Source organism: Alternaria arborescens (genome assembly GCF_004154835.1).
Source record: "Alternaria arborescens strain FERA 675 chromosome Unknown contig_50, whole genome shotgun sequence".
NCBI classification, from domain to species: domain Eukaryota; kingdom Fungi; phylum Ascomycota; class Dothideomycetes; order Pleosporales; family Pleosporaceae; genus Alternaria; species Alternaria arborescens.
Window position 1 is genome coordinate 1 of NW_021167905.1, and position 21,941 is coordinate 21,941.

General features: G+C 50.8%; 8 protein-coding genes across 8 annotated transcripts; 4 read left to right on the forward strand and 4 right to left on the reverse strand.

The window, feature by feature from the left end:
• Nucleotides 1-811: 811 nt before the first annotated feature.
• On the forward strand, nt 812-2,070 carry AA0111_g11424 (hypothetical protein; the record flags this gene model as incomplete). The annotated part of the gene is made up of 2 exons (XM_028645288.1): nt 812-1,610; nt 1,658-2,070. The coding sequence occupies 2 exons, from the start codon at nt 812-814 to the stop codon at nt 2,068-2,070; spliced, it is 1,212 nt and encodes a 403-aa protein (XP_028500952.1).
• Nucleotides 2,071-4,028: 1,958 nt separating this feature from the next.
• On the forward strand, nt 4,029-5,192 carry AA0111_g11425 (hypothetical protein; the record flags this gene model as incomplete). Its single annotated transcript, XM_028645289.1, has 1 exon — nt 4,029-5,192. The coding sequence occupies one exon, from the start codon at nt 4,029-4,031 to the stop codon at nt 5,190-5,192; it is 1,164 nt and encodes a 387-aa protein (XP_028500951.1).
• A 199-nt stretch (nt 5,193-5,391) lies between these two features.
• Nucleotides 5,392-7,074, reverse strand: AA0111_g11426 (hypothetical protein; the record flags this gene model as incomplete). The annotated part of the gene is made up of 2 exons (XM_028645290.1): nt 5,392-5,646; nt 5,704-7,074. The coding sequence occupies 2 exons, from the start codon at nt 7,072-7,074 to the stop codon at nt 5,392-5,394; spliced, it is 1,626 nt and encodes a 541-aa protein (XP_028500950.1).
• A 557-nt stretch (nt 7,075-7,631) lies between these two features.
• AA0111_g11427 (hypothetical protein) lies at nt 7,632-11,528 on the reverse strand (the record flags this gene model as incomplete). The annotated part of the gene is made up of 4 exons (XM_028645291.1): nt 7,632-8,305; nt 8,357-11,146; nt 11,200-11,287; nt 11,337-11,528. The coding sequence occupies 4 exons, from the start codon at nt 11,526-11,528 to the stop codon at nt 7,632-7,634; spliced, it is 3,744 nt and encodes a 1,247-aa protein (XP_028500949.1).
• A 282-nt stretch (nt 11,529-11,810) lies between these two features.
• AA0111_g11428 (hypothetical protein) lies at nt 11,811-12,680 on the reverse strand (the record flags this gene model as incomplete). The annotated part of the gene is made up of 1 exon (XM_028645292.1): nt 11,811-12,680. One exon carries the CDS (start codon nt 12,678-12,680, stop codon nt 11,811-11,813), a length of 870 nt encoding a protein of 289 aa, XP_028500947.1.
• A 431-nt stretch (nt 12,681-13,111) lies between these two features.
• Nucleotides 13,112-16,827, reverse strand: AA0111_g11429 (hypothetical protein; the record flags this gene model as incomplete). Its single annotated transcript, XM_028645293.1, has 5 exons — nt 13,112-13,561; nt 13,611-13,828; nt 13,878-16,294; nt 16,347-16,650; nt 16,701-16,827. 5 exons carry the CDS (start codon nt 16,825-16,827, stop codon nt 13,112-13,114), a joined length of 3,516 nt encoding a protein of 1,171 aa, XP_028500953.1.
• A 766-nt stretch (nt 16,828-17,593) lies between these two features.
• Nucleotides 17,594-19,111, forward strand: AA0111_g11430 (Protoheme IX farnesyltransferase; the record flags this gene model as incomplete). The annotated part of the gene is made up of 1 exon (XM_028645295.1): nt 17,594-19,111. The coding sequence occupies one exon, from the start codon at nt 17,594-17,596 to the stop codon at nt 19,109-19,111; it is 1,518 nt and encodes a 505-aa protein (XP_028500973.1).
• Nucleotides 19,112-19,797: 686 nt separating this feature from the next.
• Nucleotides 19,798-21,712, forward strand: AA0111_g11431 (hypothetical protein; the record flags this gene model as incomplete). The annotated part of the gene is made up of 5 exons (XM_028645296.1): nt 19,798-20,265; nt 20,322-20,564; nt 20,616-20,797; nt 20,856-21,494; nt 21,547-21,712. 5 exons carry the CDS (start codon nt 19,798-19,800, stop codon nt 21,710-21,712), a joined length of 1,698 nt encoding a protein of 565 aa, XP_028500974.1.
• Between the last annotated feature and the right edge of the window lie 229 nt (nt 21,713-21,941).

The window sequence follows — 21,941 nt, forward strand, 5'->3', positions numbered from 1 at the left end:
ATATATATATATATGTGTCTCGGTCAATGGCATTTTGGATTGCAACCAGAGTTTTGATTTTCTGTTGTTTTGATTGCAACCAGAGTTCTTGACTAACATTAAGTACCATGGTAACGTACCTCAAAGGAGTCGAAGCGACCTGGACATCTTTTCTCCTACTACCAATCATTTGCATCTTCTTCTACCCATCTCTTTCTATTTCCAGATGTCGCCATTTTGTTCGCCTAGAAAATCACTCAGACTGCTTTTTGTCTCCGCAACCCTCATAGGCTTGGTGATGTTGCTCAGGTTCATGATAGGGAGTTGCCCAGATGGTCTCTGTGCGACACCCACGTGACGAAGCACTGACATAGACGCTCGTCCAACCCCTTGCGCTATCACCAAACTCATCACACTGCCACAAAACAAATTGCCAACTCCACTTGTTCGTCGCGACCATCTGGCGCAATCACTCGCATACGGAGGTCTGCGGAACGGGAAGAAATGTGATTGGCCCGACAAGATGCCAAGTATAGTCCGGGGTTCACCTTGCGCCCTCTTCGAAACGGCTACCTCGGCTTTACTACACTACCACCAAGATGCCGTCTTAGCAGCAAACTAAATTCGTACCAAGAAGTGGTACGTTTGCTGCGCCAACGCCTAGATCAAGAGCTCCAAGATGGAAGCGTGAATGACTTCGTAGTAGGTTGCACCTGCCTCATCCTTTTGCTCTGTTACTTTCACGGCCTCCTTTATTCTCTGCGCTCCTTCACAAGATTCATAATCTCCTCATCTCAATGGCACTGTAGTTATGCAGAAACCTAGTCTCCTAATGCGTCATCATAGGTCATACTCCTTCCGCCGACTTCCACGATCTTCTGCATTTCGCATACTCGTCCTTCTTTATGTCCTTCTGGATTCACTACACTGCCTTTCCTTATACAGATACCAAACAGCGACAATCATTGCCCCGCCCCCACCTCGCAACACGAAGCGCGTATACATAGCCTCCCAGCACTGGAATAATGCGCGACTGCTCCGAGAACATTGGAACAACGCGCTGGTAGCGTTGGTACAAGAACTAGGCATTGAGAACGTGTTCGTATCGATATACGAAAGTGGTAGCTATGATGATAGCAAGGCTGTGCTAGGAGAATTGGACACGGTGCTGGAAGGCCTACAAGTCAGGAGGTCGATACAACTGTCCGAAACATCACACGCGGACGAGATTGCACAGCAGCCGACGGAACATGGATGGGTCAAGGCACCGGACGGGAGGGATTACAAGCGGCGTATACCATTTCTAGCGAACATACGAAATCGTGTCTTCCAACCCTTGGAACGTCTGACAGCTGAAGGCGAGCACTTCGATACCATCCTGTTTCTCAACGACGTGGTGTTTACACCCCAAGATGTTCTGAGATTGTTGGATACAAACGGCGGAAAATACGCGGCAGCTTGCTCGATCGACTTCAAGAAGCCGCCGCAATTCTACGATACATTCGCACTCCGAGACTCGAGCGGCCACGAGGCGGTCGTACAAACCTGGCCTTATTTCAGGTCATACATCTCAAGGCATGCAGCTGAAAGATATTCGCCAGTACCCGTCGGCTCTTGTTGGAACGGAATGGGTGAGGATCCTCTTCTCGCATACCCCAACTTTACTAACGAGCGCCAGTTGCCATGCCCATCGAACCTTTCGTCGCGAGCCCTCCCCTACGCTTTCGTGGCATCCCCGATTCCCTCGCGTCATCACATGTCGAAGCATCTGAATGCTGCCTGATACACGCGGATAATCCTCTTTCCCTGACTCAAGGCGTCTTCCTCAACTCCAACGTCAGAGTCGGTTACAACGGTTCCTCGTACGATGCCCTACACTCGCCGGATGCCATACTGTCTCCCTTCCAAATCTTCCAGTCAGTATGGTGGAGTCGTATCATAAGACTGATCACAACTCCTCTGTTCAAGGAACGAATTGTACGTACGAGGTTAGGAAAATGGATTGCAGAGACAAACAGCTGGGAGCGCGGCGACTTTTGTCTTGTCAATGAAATGCAGGTCCTCGTTGAAACTGGGTGGAAACACGTGTGAATGTGACGTTAAAATAAAAGTTCTATTCCGTGAACATTTCTGCCGATATTCGTATGTGCTGATTGCCATGAAGCTTCGCAAATTGCGTAAAGTGGTAACATAGACGTTTCATGCGTCCTCAAGAAGGATAGGATGAAGCATCTCTATTCTTTAGATGTGCGAGATTTAGCTCCAAGAACAAGAAGAAGAGGCGGCTTCGGCATGAACTGAAATGCGTTAATAATAACTTGATATGCTTCTTCACGCTCATACGCAGATTCTTGTATAAAGATACTCAAGACTTGAAGCGTAATACGGCTTAATCTATGTCGCGACAGACTGCTATCTTCCAGGTGTCTGGTTGGTCTTGATTCGTTGTATTAGCGGCTAAGTTGAGGCCCGCAAGAAGTTGTCCTAGCTCCGGGACATCGAAACATGCTACAACTGCGCCATGCTTGCACATATGACTAGAACTGCTCTTGCATGTAGGAGATGCAGATGTAGCGGGTATTTACGGCATGTAGATGCTGCAATGTAAATAGGCAACTACACAAGGCAACAATTGTGTTACAGCAGCTCCCCGCTCTTCAAGATCTTTGGGTGTAGTTGCACATGCTCTACGTACACGCTCTATGCACGCCACGCCTACGGAAATACTAGGAGAAAGAGATTTGATGGAAGGAGCGAGAAGACAACACGTTGAGCATGGATCTCCGAAGTCTTGCAAAGACGTACGAGCAGAGTTTTGAGCACTTGTAGATGGTGCTGCCGTTGCCGTGAAATGCGGTGGTGTGGGCTTCGTGGTTGGGGGAGAAGGCGCGGCCACCAGGACAGAAGGCACAGAGCTACCAACTAGCGACACCGCAAACATCAGTGCGAATGAACATGACAACAGCAAAACACGCTGACTGGGCGCGTTGCGAAGGACTACGCCAGTCTAGAGACTGCGACAGGCACAGTATGGGAAGACGAGCAAAGGAGTGGATTCTCTCTTGTTCGTCGGACAAGAGTCTGCATCATGAGCACACGCTTGGTGAATCTGTAAACGTTTGAGGCTGGATATGAGTACTTGGCTCACATGCTGCTACGAGCGGAAGAACTGCTTATGTCCACTCTCCGCGCCATCATAAGGCATAGCGGGTTTCGGAAGCCCTCAGGATGTGTAAATGCACCTGTGAAGCGGACCGTAGCGCTGTAAAATGAAGCACAGACTCAAACATATGGAAATCGATGGGATGTTGATGGAAAGGCGACATTCAAGCCATTTAACGACGTTGGAAGAGCACTGACATAAGCTTCGGCTTTTCCCTTTGAGGCATGGCTTCCGAGTTCATGAAGTCGCCATCTGGAACTCTATCTCATCTTTCTTCATACACCCTCAAGGGGTTCAACGATCAACAGCAGTTTGACAATGTACTTTGGAAGTACTTTATGTATTCTTCGCTATGTTGTTCCCATCCATGAATTTGCTCGTGGGGCATGGGCAGGTAATGACGTACCCGCCCCAGTCGCAAAGCAGAATTTTGTCTACACATCTCGGATATCTGACTCCGAGAGCATTTCACTAAGTATGAGAGGTCTCATATACTGTTTGAACATATATTCGACAGTATCTTATGGGAGTAGCAAGCGGATTGAGTCTCCCAGAATAATGCTCTACAGGTATGGTACACGATTCAAACTGCAGGAAAGCTCAAGAAGGCAATGAACATACCTTTCTGCAGCTATATAAGTAGCGGACCAACTGCAGATAGCCTGCGACATAGTCCTATTGTTGTTGATTTTCGGACATTGGTACGACGATATGGCGCCAGCGTAGACAGAGCCTTTGCAAACACGCAGTTCCTCTCGTTTGCCTCGACACCGACTCCGTCAATTTCCACTCTGCACACTTTCAGGAAGTCATAATACCGTAAATCTGCCACTGCGCTCCCTGATCCAACACACAGCACTTATCAGCAAGCTGCGACTCGAACACTATGTCACAACCACCTTGGACTCTTCCGGTGACAACAAGCTCCGAGTCGAGCAGCATACCACAATCTCCCGCAACTCCTCCGCGACCAGCAAGCAACGAATCGGACAACGTGTCAAAACCGCCCGCAACTGTTATCCCTGCATACAGTTTCCCGTCAGTCAAAGCGCGCCGTAAATTCGTGGAAACGCATACAGAACTCATAGTCGAGACGATGAAGAGCGGCAACATGGAACTGCTCGTCCACAGAGGGCCACTCGTTCAGATGGCATCAGCGTTCATTTATGGAATTCAGGAGAACAACGCCAGTCACTATCTCCAGGCCCCGGACATTGACGACCCCGAAACCTTGACCGAAGCTTATTTCACGCTCTGGGCACATACATCATGGGGCAGAAACGAGATCATGCCGTGGAGCGTTTTCCATAGAAATGTTTACGATGCCTTCGAAGCCCCACGCTTTCTCCGCGAGCTGATCACCAGAGGCACTCGATTGTGTTGGGAGTGGACTACCGGGCGAGGTCTGAGGCTCACGACTGATCAGAGGATAACAATGGCACTGCTTCGATCAGAGGACCTAATGTTGTGTGCTATATCAGCACAGAACATGGTAGATGACATTTTCTTCTCCGTCCACAATCATGAACTCTCCTGGCATGATCTGAAGTCTATAAAGGAACTCCTCAGCTTCCGCGAGAATGATTTCGACCAGAAGTTCCCTACCATCAGGCAATGTCCACGTCGAGCCTGGTTCACTCTACCACCTGGCCAAGAAAACAAGGTTTTCAGGCCATGGTACGACTTTGGGCAGATTGGATACCACGATATCCCCGACTGGCCTGCAAGCTCGAACATGCCTTCACGGTTGGTGATAGATCTACCTGCTAAGATCATGTTAATGATTCTTGAAAAGGTCTTCAAGATCAATGGAGACATCCATGTCGTTTTTGATCGATTCGAGAATGAGCATATTGCACTAGTGGAGAGGGAGCGAAGATTGCAGGAGCACCCATTTGGGGTTCACGGACAGAGACTTCCTTATGGGAACTACTGGAAGTTGCCGAGTATGAGGCACTTCTTTGCATTTGGTATCACCAGTAGAGGTAACTGGCTCATGATGAAGGAAATGTTCTATAAGAAGAACAAATTCATCATACATGAGGACTAGTTGGATAGCGCTCTCCACCGGTGTCACTGAAAGCAAACGGGTGTCTTATATTCGTGCCAGGCAGATACATAGATCGTGAAAGTGCGGCGGTGTCGAGGTGGGAATTTGAGTGAGCCTCCTGGGATATGTATAGAAGATAGAAATTGGAGATGCATTGACCATTGGACGTATACCACACTACTGCATTCATGTACAGATTTCACACAGATACCCTATCAGCGACCTGGAGCCAGTACTTGCACCTCTCCTCCAACATGCTAATCCCACCTTGTCGTAGCCCACTCGATGTGACCAAGAACTGTTTGCCCTCCTCAACATCTGGTACGCCAGCAACAGTGGCATTAGTGACCTTGTGGGCGTTTGGATCCCCGGTTTGGATGAAGGAAGCCATGGCACCAGCATAACCTTGGTAAGTCAAAGCATCTGTCTGCTGTATTGAGCCGATTGTGTTCCACTAATTAAAGTCAGTATGCTGAGTGGATATGATGTAGTCAGGTAGCAATGAACGTACGTATTGAACATCACTCGCGTGTTTTGCGGGCGAAATGGTATACTCAATCAACCACCCATCCTCTGCCTTCTTCGATAACCAATACGAAGGACATGCCAGAACGAGGTCTCGGTATAGCAAGCCAGCGCGAATATATGTCGTATTCCAGCTGATTTCCTCCGCGGTGCCTGTCGCAGGATACATCATCTTTACGTTGTCCAGGTCCTGCTGCGTAAATCCCGGTAGGAAGCCCCTCAGCCAAGCATCGAAAGAAGCAGCTGAGGAGTTGAACCCATCGCTTCCTGTCTTGGCGTTTTGGAAACTAGGAGGAATGAAGTTTTCGCCTTCGTGCAGGTTGTAGCTTGTCATGATCGTCTCAGCGTTCAGTTTTCCCGTGCTGACAACGCTACTCAGCGGCTCCGTGAGAAATTTGTCATCGACAACTGGACCATAGGTAAAGGAAGCAGTGGTATACTGCTGACTAGTACTCAAAGCCAATGCGCTATCCCTTAGCTTCTGTACATCCACCTCCTTCAAACACTTGATCTCATCTGCAGCACCCGTGCAACCAACATCCTGTAACGTCTGCTGATATAAGTCTTCAGCCCACTCACTATCGTACCGGTATGTCTTTGGCCAGAAGGGGCTACTGGCCATGGCTTTGGTGAACAACTTCTTCCCACGGTTACCAGTAGCAATTGTCTGCGCAACGACACTGCCACCACCTGCCGATTGTCCCCATATAGTAACATTCCGCTTGTCGCCGCCGAAGTGGTGAATGTACTTCTGTATCCACTGCAGCGCAGCCTGCTGATCTAGTAACCCAGGGTTGAGATCGACATCCGGGTGTTCTGCGATTTTTGAACCGGGCAAGAAGCCAAAAACGTTGGTGCGGTAGTTCGAGTACACAACTACATAGTCGTTCCTGTCATCGACGTCCAAGACCGGATAGCCGGAAGGCGGGATATTGAAGCTGGCGCTTCCTCGGATGAAACCGCCGCCGTAAAACGTTAACAACACGGGCCTTAGATCTTGCTTCTTCTTCTCCCAAGGCCGCGAGTATACACCTAGGTACAAACAATCTTCTGAGCCATTTACTGTGCGTTGCGGACACATGTCGAAAGCCTGGTCGGTGTCGTACGTGCCATTGGTGATACGTAGTGGTGGCTGAGGGGCGCGGAACCGGTTCTCTCCTGCTGTGGATGCTGCAAAGGGAATCTTGCGGTAGTATGTTATGTTGTACTGGGACGAAGACGCGCCGCGAAAGATGCCATAGTCGAGCTTCACAACCGGATTGGATGCATTCTGCTGTAGGTGTTGGGTTGGTGACGCGCAAACGGATGGAGCTCCTGCCAGAAAGGCCAGGACAGCAGACGCAGCGGAGAGTAACATCGTAGCGAACGCGTATCGACGAAACTCATGATCTTCGACGGCTGGGTACATCTACATATACTGAATCGGATGCACTAACCCAACGGCCAGATTTAGCCTCTTCTCCATGTCTCCGCAGATTGCAGCATGCTCATTCCCGACCCCGGATTGCGGGGACGCCCCAAAACCAGGATAGCATGGGCTGAGCATCAACAACAAACGTGCCATGAATCGTGAGTTTCGGTATAATTTGCGCCGAGACTTTGCTAAGGAAGTGGGCTATGCCGGGTTCTAGAGATGTTCCGCATGACGTCGATCATGAGTTTTTCCGGAGAGGCTGGAGATAACTAGCACAGATTCGGTGTGGTGGAGATTCGCAACACTTAATAGTTGAACAGCGTTGCCACAAAGGCCTGCTAGTGGTAGTATGGAAGGTCGCGACGGCTCAAGTAGTAGACGAATGTATTGTCTATGCGACTGGTATCTCAATTAATCAACAGACCCCCTATCTTAGACGCCTTCGTCACTCATAAAAGATAAAACTAAGTCATAAACATCATGAAGTCGATCATGCGACTCTATTTCCTTTCTCCCTTCCGCCCAGTCTTCTTCAACCTTGCTGCAAGATCCAGCATACCATCTGCCCAAACCGACATGCTTTTCTCGTCTTTGACCTCATTGCCACAAAAGTCGCGTAAGAACGCGCCCATTTTCTCCTCTCCGTATTTCTCGCCGTACACAACTTCCGCCTTGATATCAACATCAGTCTCAAAGCCCTCCTTACCAAGACCGACGCCGACTTCGAAGGTAGCCTTGATCTTTGTTTGGAGGGTGGGCAGCAACATATTTGTGGAGATTGCCATGCGTTCATCCGAGAGGATTGATTCCTCGGTGATGTAGCTGTGCTCGAGCCACCGAACACCCTCAGCAACAGCAGTTGCGGTGGCCCATGCATTCTTGACAAGAGAAAGGAGTGAGGAGATGCGGGTTTGTGATTGAGGAATGCCATGAAGATGTGCGCGGATGAGCTGTAGGAAAAAGCGCTTGCTTGTTGTCAAGGAGCGAGAGTGCGGTGTCGCCGAATCACCAATGTAGGCAAGCGAGATAGATCCATTGGGTGTATTCTCGCCGGTGGCAAAGACAGATGGTTCGAAGTACAGTTCGAGGTCGTTCAGATGTGTCATCGTGATGCTAGTCGAGGAAGCAGAAGTGATGCACCAGCCGTGAGCCTGCTCAAGAGCGGTGAGCTTGGCTATAGTGCTATGTTAGTAGGACTCTCGTATGCAAGTCAGTTTTGACATACCTCTCAGACTGCTGACTTCACTAGTAGACCAGCCACGGCACTCTTCCCGCACGCGTTCAGCTCCTCTGATCTCTTCAATGCATTCGACTTTACGGTTCTTGGCTGCCTCTATGCGTGTCTCCTTGTCGACGAGCTCCTGTTGAAGTTGGGCCAGAAGCAACTTCTTCTCCTCCAACTCAGCATCCGTAGCCGTGAGCTGCTCTCTTGTTTGCTCGAGCTCTTCTCGGTCACAGCTGTTGAGTTCATCATGACGCTGCTGTAGTTGCTTACATTCAACGGAAAGATGTTCCTTCTTCTCAACTAAAGGCGGAAGAGTATCGTTAAGAAGCTTCTCCTGCTTGTGAAGGGTAGATTCGTCGTGGTTGAAGCAATCCATGGTGTGGAGAAGACCAGCTTTAAGATCGTGCAATAGCGTACTTCGCCATGTGTACCACTCTCCACGAGCTTCGAGGCGCGCGTTCGTCTTGAGATTCTTGAATTGGTTGTCCATGACTTTGCGCTGATCCGGGGGAGCAGTGAGGTACTCGCTGAATAGCAGTGGGTTCTCCTCTAGAACATTGTTTTCCAGAGTACGAACGAAGTGGCGACCGTCTGAGATATACTTCTTCATCTCGTGACACGCATGTTGGTACAATTCGTACTCGGGTAGCGTGCAAGCACCAGCCACGACATAGCGGTCTAGAGATTCTTCTTTCTCCTCTATTTCCACGTCGTGGAATGCGGCAGGGGCAGCAGTATGGCGTCGCTTGGTCGTACTAAGATCCATGAAGCGAATTTTTGTCATGTCAAGAAAATCTTGTAGCGAGATACGCTCGACGTCCGACAAGTCCTCTGCTACATCGTTGTCATCATTGGTCTCTTCTTCCGGCTCTGGATCTGCACCAAATGCAACGCGCTTCATCGGACTCATGCTCTTTCTGGGAGTCGCTTTCTTGGGAGTCGGTGTTGGCTGTTTTTGAGGAGACTGGGACTTCTTTGGCGTCATCCCTCGCTTCACCGGTGATATCAAAGTCTGCTTTCGGGGGGTGGACAATAGCTTGATGTTGTTGCTCAAGAGTGCGGTGCTCTTGAGAGTAGGTTCCTGGCGTGGTGCGTTCAAAGGACTGAACTGTACCGCAGATAAGGAAGAACGGCGTCGGTCCAGGATTGTAGCTGCGATCGGGTCCTCAGGAATTGCCATGGGTGTCCTCTGTGGTGTCGGGTTCGTGGGTGTCGCAAGGGCGTCTTTCTCTTTCAAGGCACTCAGCGGAGTTCGACGCACGAACGGTGACGGCTCAACCTCCTCAATATCTTTTTGCCTTACAATCTCTGGAGTTCCAGGGTCAAGGATCGGATAGGACACCTCTCCTGATGTACTGGGTGTAATCTCCTGTAATACTTGAGGCGCGCTTTCGGCTTCGGCTTTAAGCGTGGAACTTCTTCGACCGGGTGACTTCTTTGGAGATTTTTGCGGAGTCGGCGTCTTCTTTGCTGAAACAGGCGTAGCATCAGCAGGCGTCTCTGGTGATGTTGCTGAACTGTTAGCACGCCTGATGCCTGGCCCAACGATCTTGGTAAATTCCATGGAAAGATCCTCATCCTCGACCTCATCCTCCAGATCCTGCTCTTCTGGTACTTCTTGTACTTCCTGCGCTTGTGGCTTGCCGTTCTTGATACTGCCCACGGCCAGGGTAAAGTCCATAGTCGCATCATCAACAACGCTTGCAATGCTAGCACGCCTGGCGGGCTCAGGCTGAGGCGCTTTCTTAATCGCTCCAATCGCCATCGTAAGGTCCATGGTTGCGTCTTCTTGATCGTGCTCTTCGGATTGTCGACGCTTTCGCAAACTGGTACGCCGACTTCCAGGGCGCTTTGCAGGGCTACCTTGAGAATCATCCAGCAAGGAAACCCTCCTCTTAAGACTTTTCCTCTTGTTCGCTGGTTTGTATGATGCTGCCATTGCCTGTATACTTCCAAGTGGCATGGTCAGATCCATTGTCATGTCGTCGTCAATGTCCGAGTTTGCTGCATCAGAATGTTGTTGCTGCTGCTGCTGCTGCTGCTGCTGTGGTTGTTGCGGTGGCGGCGGTACAATGCGACCCACTGCACGTGTGATGTCCATGCTCATGTCGTCGTCCTCGTCGGCTACCGTGCGTGCTGGAGAGAAAAGAGGGCTTGCGTTCTCCTTGTCGTACTGTGCGACAAAGCTCTTCTTCGCCCAAGGCTTGAAAGATGCAGTCACCTCGTCTTGTGCAATCTCCATAGTCATGTCTCCATCTTCATCATCAAAATCCAGCTTCTGAGTGCCTGCTAGGTTTGCAGCCTCTCGGAGTGCAGCATCTAATCGAGCGCTACTCATGGACGAGTCCTCCACTTCTGGAGAAACGCCCACGTTCTCTGTAGCATCATCAATATCCATATCCTCAGAGTCGCTGCTCTCGTTGTCATTTCTACCAGGCGAAGCATTGTCTCCACTTAGTGGGCTGGAGGAGTAGACGTCGTCTGGGTTGTTGAAGTTCATTGGTGGTATACCTGAACTTCGACGGTTCTTCTTCTGGTGTTGAGCGCGCGCGCTTGCGGGTGACGAACCAGATTCTGGCTGAGGCTCCTCGGCTTGTTCTGGTGGTGTTGACGGAGGTTCGGCGGGGTCTGACGGAGGGGCAGACGATGCCGGTGTCGATGCTTGTGAGACATTTGAGGCTCTGCGTGTCGCCTCCGATGAGGCAGAAGAGGTGGTCGCATCGCGCATATACTCGACTACGTCCCATGTGTGTAAAGTGGCTTCGGGGGCGAACGACACGCGTCGCCTTGCTACGTACTGGTCAGTCATGCCTCGAGACCATTTTCGCACACCCAACACGTACCCAGAGACTTGCGACGGGCTTCGCGCCGTTTCTTCTCGTCCTCATCGTTCGAGGCTAGTATAGACTTGACGGCGGGGATGAAAGCAGACTATTTGGTAAGCAACATACTACTTCGCGATCGCATATGTGAGACATACCTTTCTGCGGTTTCCAGCCGTCTCCTTCAGTGGAGGTGCTTCCAATTCCCCTAAGCCTCCGGGACCGATACTCTTACTACGCGTCTTTTTCTTTGGTGACGGCGCTGATTTCTTCAGAGGTTGTGTAGAGGCCTTGAAAGAGCCATTCGCGATCAGACCATCGGCGATGTTCTCTTTGCCTGCTTGTGCCATGGTGATGTCGTGATTTTGTTTGTGGTGGTGGTGTTCGGGACGGCAGCACTGATGTAAACATGAAAGGCGCCAACCCAAACAATGGGGTACGAGGTCCGTGCACATATCGCCTAGTCCTGTGACCAGCGCTCCCCGCGTCGCGTCTTGCGTGGCATTGCATGGCATTGATGGCTACAAGAACTCGCAGCCGCATTTATTCTATCGTCTAATCAAAGTCTACCTAAACGCCTTGCTTCTGTTTACATAGATGCACTGAAGTAGACTGGATCGATCCCCTGAACCCTAGAACGGCACATCCATGTCCTCAACACTCTCCTCCTCCTTCTTTGCCCCGCCCTCCTGTCCCTGCAGGACCTCTTTGATGAACCCAATCAATGCGTTGACGCTAGCCTTCTGTGTGCTCGGTAGGAAGTGCCCGCCAGGATGATACACAACATACTTCTCCTCGCTGTGTTCACAAGCCTGGACCAAGGCCAAACTCCTTGCTTCCTCAACCACAACATCCTGTGTGCCTAGAAAATGCAACATCGGTGTGCTGATCTTGGGCTCATAGAACGCGTGATACGGGTTCTTCCCACGCGCTGCAAAGCCACTATAACTGATCGCAAACTTCAGCGGCGGATGTATGGTTCCCTCAACATAGCCAGTGTCTTCTTCAAAAGACTCTGGGAACCTCATGCCGCCCTCTGGGTAAAGTTTCTCGAACGCAGCGCGACGGTTAGGTTCGAGTAGACTCGCGACCATGGCTGCCGCGGCACCGCCCTGGGAGAACCCCACAACACCGTCAAAGGGACCTTGTTCCTTCAACACGTTTGCGATATGAGCCAGACCTTGCTCTATGCCTTCATATGTGTATGGTTCCCCTGAACCTTTCCTTCTCCACCATGCCCACGCATCGATCTCCTGCTCCTCTCCATCCTTTCCGTCCTTGCCCTCGCCATCTTTGCCCGTGCTACCTGCTAGGAACGATTCGTCGGCGGGTGTCAACCGTATTGGCGCGGTAGGATACACGAGTTCTATGCCCTTAGGGAAGGCTTTAGATAATGTTTTACGCAAAGCACCCGTCTTCGCCTGGAACAGAGGCCCTGACTGTGTATAGCCGTGAAGCATCAGTAGCTTTATGGGGCGGTTTGGGGGCGGAGCGGCGGCCATAGTGCGCCAATGAGAGCGGACGCGGAAGTTGGCGAGCGTGTAGAGACGAGGGTCTGCGAGGGCAACGAAGTGGCGGAAGCGCATGTACAATATGCGCTAATGGATGAGAGCGTTGTATGGGAAAGCTAGCTTGTGAAGAGTGATGCCGAAGAGCCTGAAGTTTTGGGGTCTCCTTCGGAATGATACCGAATCTCGGGATACCCGGTTGCGTCATACTAGTCCGGTGGAGCCTTCCCTCTTCGACCTCCGGGTACATAGAAAACAGCGCGGCACTTTTTGGACGGTTGAAGTCAAATATAGTTTCCTTGAACATAAAGAGTGTATTTGGTCTTTACACGCGTGATTTATGCACCAATGTCACTCATAGATTGTTAGATTTGGTATGGATCCAATACGGCAAAGGCGCCCAACACACATATCCGCGTATGTCCTCAATCTATGAGATTTGGTGAGCCAGACAACCTGGAACTATCGTCGAAACCAGTGTCTTCAGTAACCTTCATATATTTACCCCATGGGTTTGTCGATTTCGAAGCCCTCGAAGTCCGTGAAGCCACGGAAGACGGTGTCTCCGACCTCCTTGACTTGTTGGCATGGGGGACGAGAAAGTTGTTGACATCGCCAGTATCAAAATGATCGGTATCAGAGACGGAAGAGCTCTTCTTGCCTTGAGTCTCCGTGTCGGAATCCTGGCAGACTGTGGAGTTCTCACCGGAGTATACAGATGAGGCCGAATATAGCGAAGGTGCATGCGTGCCCGGATAAGGACTCATGGGTACCTCGGGATCTTTATCGTAGTGCCATTGCAGCGGCCGGTGCAACCTCCGATGATTGTTCTCTCTCATTAGGAACGAACGTTCGATAAGTGTTTCGATGTCGCTCTGGAGACCATTAGCACAAGTCCTGCAACTGCAAGCATCGTGACCTTACATATGTCAACCTGCCATCAAGAATGTATGTTCCTGCTTCATTGGTTTGATATCCGAAGCCCAATTCCTTGAGTGCGTACTCTTCGATCAAGGCTTTTTGAATAGTGATGGACTCCTTGCCTGGAGCTGTTGTCGAGGGTCGAAATTGCGGCTTATAGTCAGGGCTGAAGAAGTAGGTATGAACGGGCTGACTACCTAGATAGTGAGTCTGTCCTTTTCCTAGAAGATCTCAGTACATTGCCATCGAGAACCAGCGACTAGGCATTACCGGATATACGAGTGTATGTTGGTCTCCAACCGGCTTGCTTCATAGTCAACAAAAGTTCACTGCCTAAACTAAGCGCGGATGACTCCCAGAAGATGGTGCTTCTAATAATCTGATCACCTGCATCTCCGTACTTGTACGGTACGAGCTGACCGAAGTCTAAGGGTCGTGGTTCTTCAGGATCTTCGAAAGCGGAATTGATCCCAAATGCAGCCAGCGAGGTCTGTAACTCGGCTATTTTGTGGGAGTGTCTGTCGGATTGGACGGGGAAAACGATCATCTGCTGAGATCTTGGATCCGTATCTGAGTTGTTTGTGTTGCCCAGTGAAGTACGCGAGGACTGGAGAGAGGCTGTTGAGCTGCGAAAACTATCATGACGGGGGCGTCTTTGAGGCCAGTAATGGTCTGTTGTCCTGTCCGACCTCATTTCCAAGCGCGCAAAGCCATCTTGCAGCGACGAGTAAGACGAGGACAGAGGAGAAGCTCGTTTACTAGTTACGTATTCTGTCACGTCCACACTGCGATTGCCCTCCGCAATGCGAGTGCGACGAACTGGCTGGTCGTTGTCTTGGTCCAACTTTTGCTGCTCTTGCAACCCACGGACTAGATCTTCATACCGCCGTAACTGTAACTTGTGTCCCTCCTCAGTCTTTCTCCTCTCTTCCACTACCATGGCATCAGCTCGTTTCCGTGCTTCCTTTTCTGCTTCCAGTCTTTCAATGTTCAAAGCGATCTGAGCTGCTTCTTTCGCCGACTGTGCTGTTGCGATTTCTTTCGCTGCCGAAGCTCTCACTTCTTCAGCTCGCTTTGCATTCTTTTCTTCTATAGCCTTCTTTTCCTCCTGCCACATAATTTCCATGCGCCTTTGCTCTGCTTTTTGATCCGCTACAAGGCTTTCAAGTCGCTGCATTGTTTCACCGTCTTTTTCACGGGCCTCTTGCAGTTGCTTGACATACACCTCAGTTGCTGCATTAGCTCGTTCTCGTTCGTTTTGAACCTCGCGCTCTTGCAATATTTGCGCCAGTTTCGAAAATGGTAGCTGCTCATACTCGATTCGTGATTCTTGGTTGCGCTTTTCGAGTAGCTTTTCTACCGCAGCGAGAACAGCATTCTCTTTGGCTTCTATCTCAGGCGTCGTAAAACTCTTGTCTACCGATTGAGCTGGATTTGGTGGAAGTGAAGGTGGAGGTGGAGGTGAAGGTGGACTTTGGGCAGTGGCTGGTGGAGGACTTGGAGGAGGCGATGAGTATGACCAGTGTCGACCAGCTGATACATATGCTTGTTTCGGTGGTTCTTGATGCATTGGTGGAACTGGTGGCCTTTGTACCGAGTCTCGCCAAGGTGGCATAAATCCATAACTGACAGGTGGCGGGTGGTAGCCAGGTGCGTAAGGACTGAAATAACCTGAGGTGGCTTTATTATAGTTGAAGTCATCATTCGGTGGGCTTGAAACTGAGTCCGTTTGGTCGCTATGAATCGTATGAACTCTGGATGTAGGCCTTCTGACATCGGCATCTACAGATCGCGGTTTATCTTTATACCTCCTCTGTCTAAGCGGACGTGGAGTGGGCCGGCTCATCGGTGGCGTTGCATCCTGCCATTTCACATGTGACTCCTCAGCATTCCGCTTGGACCTACCGTCGGTGTAAGTTGGTGAGTATCCATCTGTATCCGCCCATGGGTTGGTACGATCAGAAGACTTTGTGTTCCGTTTTCGGGCGCGTTGAACATTGTCACGGAAATTCCACGTCGGTACATTGACACCGACAGTACTGTCCTCTTCGGCGCTCTGGAACTCTTCGTCATCGGATCTGACAGGTGCATTCTGCTGTTCCCACTGAGCAAAAGATAGCTCGTCCTCCTTTCTTGCCTCTTCCACCATCCTCAGTACTCCTTCCCTCCAGTCATCGCCATCATGGCGGGTGGAGCTAAGGCTTATTTGGTCGGTCGTGAGCGTCGTCCATGAAGAGAGTAATCTGTCTACTACTAGGGCAGGCTCTGTTTGTCTGCCCCAAACAATCAAGGCTTTTTCATCTGGACCTGACGATCGCCTGTTATTCTGAATGCCGTCTTCAGAAGAAGAGGAGTAAGCGCTTCTCGCAGTTGTCTCCGTGCTTTCATCGGTGACGGATGCTTGATGGAGCCGACGTGTTCGCGGGTTCGGCACTGGTGGAGGATCTGCGTCATCTGAGCTAAACACGAAATGGTAGAGCCATGTAGCAGTGTCAAAGGACCCTTCTTTCCAAACATCTATTTCTGCAGTGGTGTAGTGTCGTTTGGCAGTCTCGGAATCATCTTCTTCCTGTTGCGCACTCTCAACCACTTGCCGGTTTGCCTGGACAGCACTTTCCACAATCTTACGGAACCGATTGAACTTTGAGATGGGTCGGGCTTGGGCGTCGGGGTCCAGCTCGGAGTATCTGACCGTGTAAGCAATCCAAACCCTTCGACAGCATCGTAGATAGTGCTTACTCTGGTGGTCGAACAACCTCTTCTCTTGCAAGACGAACGATGTTCAATTCCAGAATCAGGGCGGTCTTGATGCCTTCGACCTTCTTGAGTAGACCTTTCGCCTTGGGCTTGTTTATCAACCACTTCAGACCTGCTAGTTTTTGAGGCGTATCTATGAGTTTTTTTATCTCCGCATCTACTTGCTTGCACCGCAGTATGATCGTTTGAGTGTTTCTGAAAAGTGCAGGCTTGCACAAAGTTTGATGAGCACGGATGATATCTGCGAGCGTTTGCAAACTTTCCGCGAGTAAGGATATCTCCTCCGCTGCTCTTGTTAAGCTGAATGTCAATCGAATACACGAAGAGGCCGCGTACCGATTTCTGCTATCTCTCGGGGTGCATTCTTGAGTGTCTGAACTACGCTGAAGAGAGCGAGCGAAAGTTGCGCTGCACTTGCGCCAACGGTGAGTGCGGACGCGATGATGCTAAGGGGATCTGCCATTTGAAAATGAACGATGCGAACGACTGTTCAGTGGATGCGGGGAGCGACGTGCTAGCTATGGAAACATGAAAAGGTAGCCTTGTGGCTTACACAGCCTCCGAAATGCTCCTCTGCAGTATTACATAGCCTCGCCGGTCCGCTGCAGGCTGACAGCCAGCAATTGGCTATTGTGCCATGCAGACTACACTTTCAAGCATTGATTGCATTCAACTGTGGCGGCTGAACGCGTGGGGGCCAGAAAGTGCTGCAAGCTGCGTACGGTTATGCAGGTAGAGTGGATATTTAGCGATAACCTTCGGCTTACAGAGACCCCAGATGCACCATGGGTGAGCGGGTGGATCCTCAATCCATGTTCAGAATGGGGTTGAACGTTGAAGCGATATGGTCATATCTAGTCCAGTGGTCGATGACTTGATCTCGGTATTGAAGCACTGGAGGTAACATAAGGCTGTTGAGACATTGTGACTACTATGGCTAAGAAGTTAATCATCCCGGGATTCGTGTCAATTAGCTGATGACGATTCATATGTTCTGCTCAGGGTTTCTCGATATGTCTGTAGTGCTGCGCTACTCGCCAGATAGCGCAATCAAATACTGAGTGGTCATGGTGGCTTGTTGGGGTGTGTAAGGCTGACAGTGAGACGCGATGTGTGATAATGCGGGATGTCTGAGTGGCTAGCGCGCCCCAGCTCTTGGCAGTGCGTACATGCGTCCAAAAGTTATCACCTCACGCCGACTGCCCGCTACAGCTCAACCCTATGCCGCCATGAGCTTTCGACCGATACTGCCCCGGCCAATCGCAGTACGGGACACGAACAAACTATGTCTGCGATGTTGGCGAAGACTCGCAAAGGCGCCGCTGCAGTCGCGGAGACCGATTTCTTCCAATCCGTCGCATAAAGAGAACGCCATAGCTGCCACGAGAGGCGGGGGTGCTTTCGGAGATGGGTACTTCCGGGCGAATCCGATATTAAGAGACACGTTTTGGAAGTCAAGACCAGAACTGCAGAGCTCAATCTTGTCCATAAGATCAGCGAATGCAGGAGGGCAGCAAGCGGCGAAGGCGGATGGCGTAACTGGCACAGAGGAAGTGCTGCCACATAGGCGGCGGAAGAGGGCAAAGGAGCAGGCAATGGAGACTCCGGAGACGGCATATCCAATTCCACACGATGCATCCTCCAAGCTGGCACACATATCCTCGAGCCTCCCACAACAGTCACTCAAACGCATGATGACCACCTACCTGTCGCTATCCAAGCCCCGACTCTCCTTCCTCGTAGTCCTCACCGCGACGGCCGCATACTCGCTGTACCCCGTACCCGGTCTGCTTGCACCCGCAGCAACAGCCACCCCGTCCCTCTCGACCCTCACACTCTTCTTCCTCACATCCGGCACTGCGCTGTGCTCGGCATCCGCAAATGCCTTCAACATGATCATGGAACCCGCACACGATGCCAAGATGACCCGCACACGCAATCGACCACTCGTTCGGAAGCTCATCAGCCCACGAGGCGCCATCATCTTCGCCGTCGCGTGCGGGGTGCTCGGCACTGGCGCCCTCTACTACGGCGTCAACCCCACGACAGCGTTTCTTGGCGCTGCCAATATATTCCTGTATGCGGGCGTGTACACTCCCATGAAGCGCATGCATGTACTGAACACCTGGGTTGGCGCCATTGTAGGAGGCATCCCACCGCTCATGGGTTGGACGGCTGCGGCAAGTCAATACGCCCATGACGGCACCTGGGAAGAACTGTTGTTCGGAGAGGGCTCCGCTGGCGGATGGCTATGTGCTGCACTCCTATATGCATGGCAGTTCCCTCACTTCAATGCGCTGAGTTGGGCTATCCGCGACGAGTACAAGAATGCGGGCTATCGCATGTTAGCCTGGGTAAACCCCGCAATGAACGGACGAGTCGCACTGCGGTATTCTATCATGATGTTTCCCGTTTGCATCGGCTTATCATACTGTGGCGTAACTGACTGGAGTTACGTGGTAACGAGCAGTGTTATCAACGGCTGGATGACGCTCAAAGCCTGGCAATTCTGGAGAGCCGAGGGACAGAAGGGAACAGCAAGAGGTTTATTCTGGGCTAGCATCTGGCACCTTCCCATAGTCATGGTCCTAGCTATGGCTCAGAAGAAGGGGCTAGGAGAGCGTATCTATCGGAGTATATTCGGGTACGCAGACATCGATGAAGAAGACTTGTACTATGAAGCTGGCGAGCTTGAAGAGGAGGAGCAGAAACAATTAGCCGTCGTCGAAGGCAGGCGAGCCGCATGAATCAGGCGTGCTATAGATCCATATTCCTCGTTGGCTTAGCGTGGCATTCGTATCCGCCATTCCCTCACGCCCGTTGATGATTCGATCGACGGGTGCATGTTTCTATACCCCACTGTATTATATGTCCTCAACATGCATCGGAACGACCGTGTTGAGTTTTACGAAGTCAAGATAGTGCTTATGGTGTCCCTCTCGCCAATGCGGATTCCTTCAAAGTACGCCTCGCTGTTGGTGCTTATGTCCACAAGGCCAACACATTCTTGAAGGAACTCACATAATGTCACCTCGTCTGATACACCTGTGACGCGTTCTTGTAATGCCAAATTCTGTGTACGCTAAGATCGTCACTGACGGCATGAGTCTGCTGTAACTTTAGCGAGAGGTGCTCATAATGTCTCTTTTAGGGTATTGTTGCACGAGTATTTCCACACTGGGAGACGTCGCGTTGTACGACTCGTACTTAGATCGACGTTGGCAGTCATATTACTAAACGAGCTTATTGTGCCCTCGGCGATGAACCCACGGACGGCTCTACGCGGAACCGCCCTACTTTTATCCAATCTACACTGCTTACCCGCAGCATGTGTCTGCTCAATATTCATCCGTCTGCCCCTCTGAAGACTTCATGATCTTCTTACTGTCTTCATTTGCGATACAGAGCATCAACATAACTTCGTCTCGAGACCATGGCTACCATGACTACTACCCAAGAGATGCTCCACATGGTTGGAAATAAAGATGTCGACGTCAAACGAGACGGCCTTCCTGCAAAACTTACAGAAGACTTTCTGTCTGAGTTCCCTAAACTTTCCAATGAACAGGCCGGTCACCTCCGCCATTTCCATAATCTGGCTTCCCAGCCCGATGGCGAGTGGCACCATATGGGCACCCAGGACCCCGGTCAAGAGTGGCTCGATGCTTACCGCTATCAATTGGCGACCATGACATATGCCGCTGGGAGCGCTCACTATCATCGACTACCTGCTCTACGATCAATTTTCAAGAACTTACTAGAGCAACTCATCCACAAGATGCTACGGAGGGAAGTCTGGGGTTATTGGTACCTGACCAGCCAGAGCGGAAAGCTTGTGGATCCCGACTTGGTTGAGATGCGTAAACCCTGGGCGGATCCAAACAAGCAAGAGAATATCATGGTGAGTGCGTACAACACTAAAATGGTTTAACGTGGTCTAACTTTAGTGTCTCCAAGTACTCTGGACATCTCCTCCTCATGGTCTCATTGCACGCAATGCTCTTCGACGACGACAAGTACAATCAGCCGGAGGCGCTAACGTTCCATTGGGATCCGATATTCTGGGGTTTCGGGCCAGAAAAGTTTACCTACACCCGCAGTTCCCTTCAGGATGCTATTCTTGCCGAGATGGAGCGGCACAACTGGAAGGGCGTCTGCTGTGAGCCGAACAGCATTTTCATCGTCTGCAACCAATTTCCGGTGCGATTTGATCCATTCAAAAACTGAGGGAGATTTGCTTACTGTTTTTAGATTATCGCGATGCGGTACAATGACATCCGCGATGGAACGGCTGTGGCTGACAAGGTTCTGAAGAATTATACTGCGGCTTGGGATAAGGAGGGTGGCTTTCTGCAGGATGACAAGTTTTTCATCAATTGGTATATGGTAAAACAAGATCGTATAGTACCCGGAGGTGTCGGAATCACCGCCTGGTAAGCCGAGACGTTGCTTATAGCATGATTTGATATCAGACCGTTGACAGTACAGAAGGACATCTGCATTTATGAACGGCTGGAACTCTGAATCCGTCCATTCGCTCTTCCCAGAGCAATCTCTTGGCTTCTTCACGAAGGCCTCCGATGGAAGAGTGAATGTGAACGACGAGAAGGTCGCCAAAATTATTCGCGAGCTCACCAAAAGTGAGGGCGTGGATCCGCAAGCTTGGAGCACCAAACAAAGGGCACAGAATTTGGCGAAAGAGCTCGAAGAAGCGCCTGGTATGCCATTTGCGCAGCCAGTATATGGCTATGTTGCTCAGTGGGTATCTGAGGTTGCAGACCCAGCCCTGAACGATGGTCTCCTGCGTCATGCGGACACGTTCTTCAACCCAACGTGGGAAAATGGTGGCCTCTTCTACCCACGTAATGACAGCCAGGCGGACGAGCATGGGAACTGGAAGTTCGTAGACCCTTTTACGGGCAACGGTGCCGTCGCCTATGCGCGCCTCAACGTTCCAGACGGCCAGAAAAAGATGTGGGACAAGCCGTGGTCGAGGGAGCATTTCTCAAGCTTTCCGTTCGTCGATGAGATCAGCCTGGCTTCCAACGTCGATTTCCTTAGGGGTAGCTGGGATTCAGGGAAAGGAGCTTTCGTTGTTACTATGCGGACTTGGGATGGCTCCACGAAGAGGTAAGTTTTAATTTCCATCACATACTTTGAGGGAAAAACTGATGACATCAAGCGTCCGGCTCCTTGTCAAGAACTTGCCTGCTGGGCGATATGGTATCTATCGGAATGGACATATTACAGAAGCGCAGGATGTAAACGACGGCTCGCACAACGTGGAGATAGCTATCGAAGTGGGAGCGGAAGAGACGGACATCGTACTACTAAAGTCGGTCTCTTAGGCCTCAGATTGTCCTAGAATCAGGTAGTAGACGTGAGAAGACATTGACGTTCACTCCCGAGGTCGCGACTGGCCCACGCGTGAGTGACGTCGCTACCTAGTATGGGCTTGCTAGGACCGCGTCATTACTGGTTCGCGCAGCTCACCTAGTCTTGAACACATCACTCTACACACGACATGCGTACCAATATCTTTCCACTTACCGGCATTGCATCGGCAAAAGGTTCCAT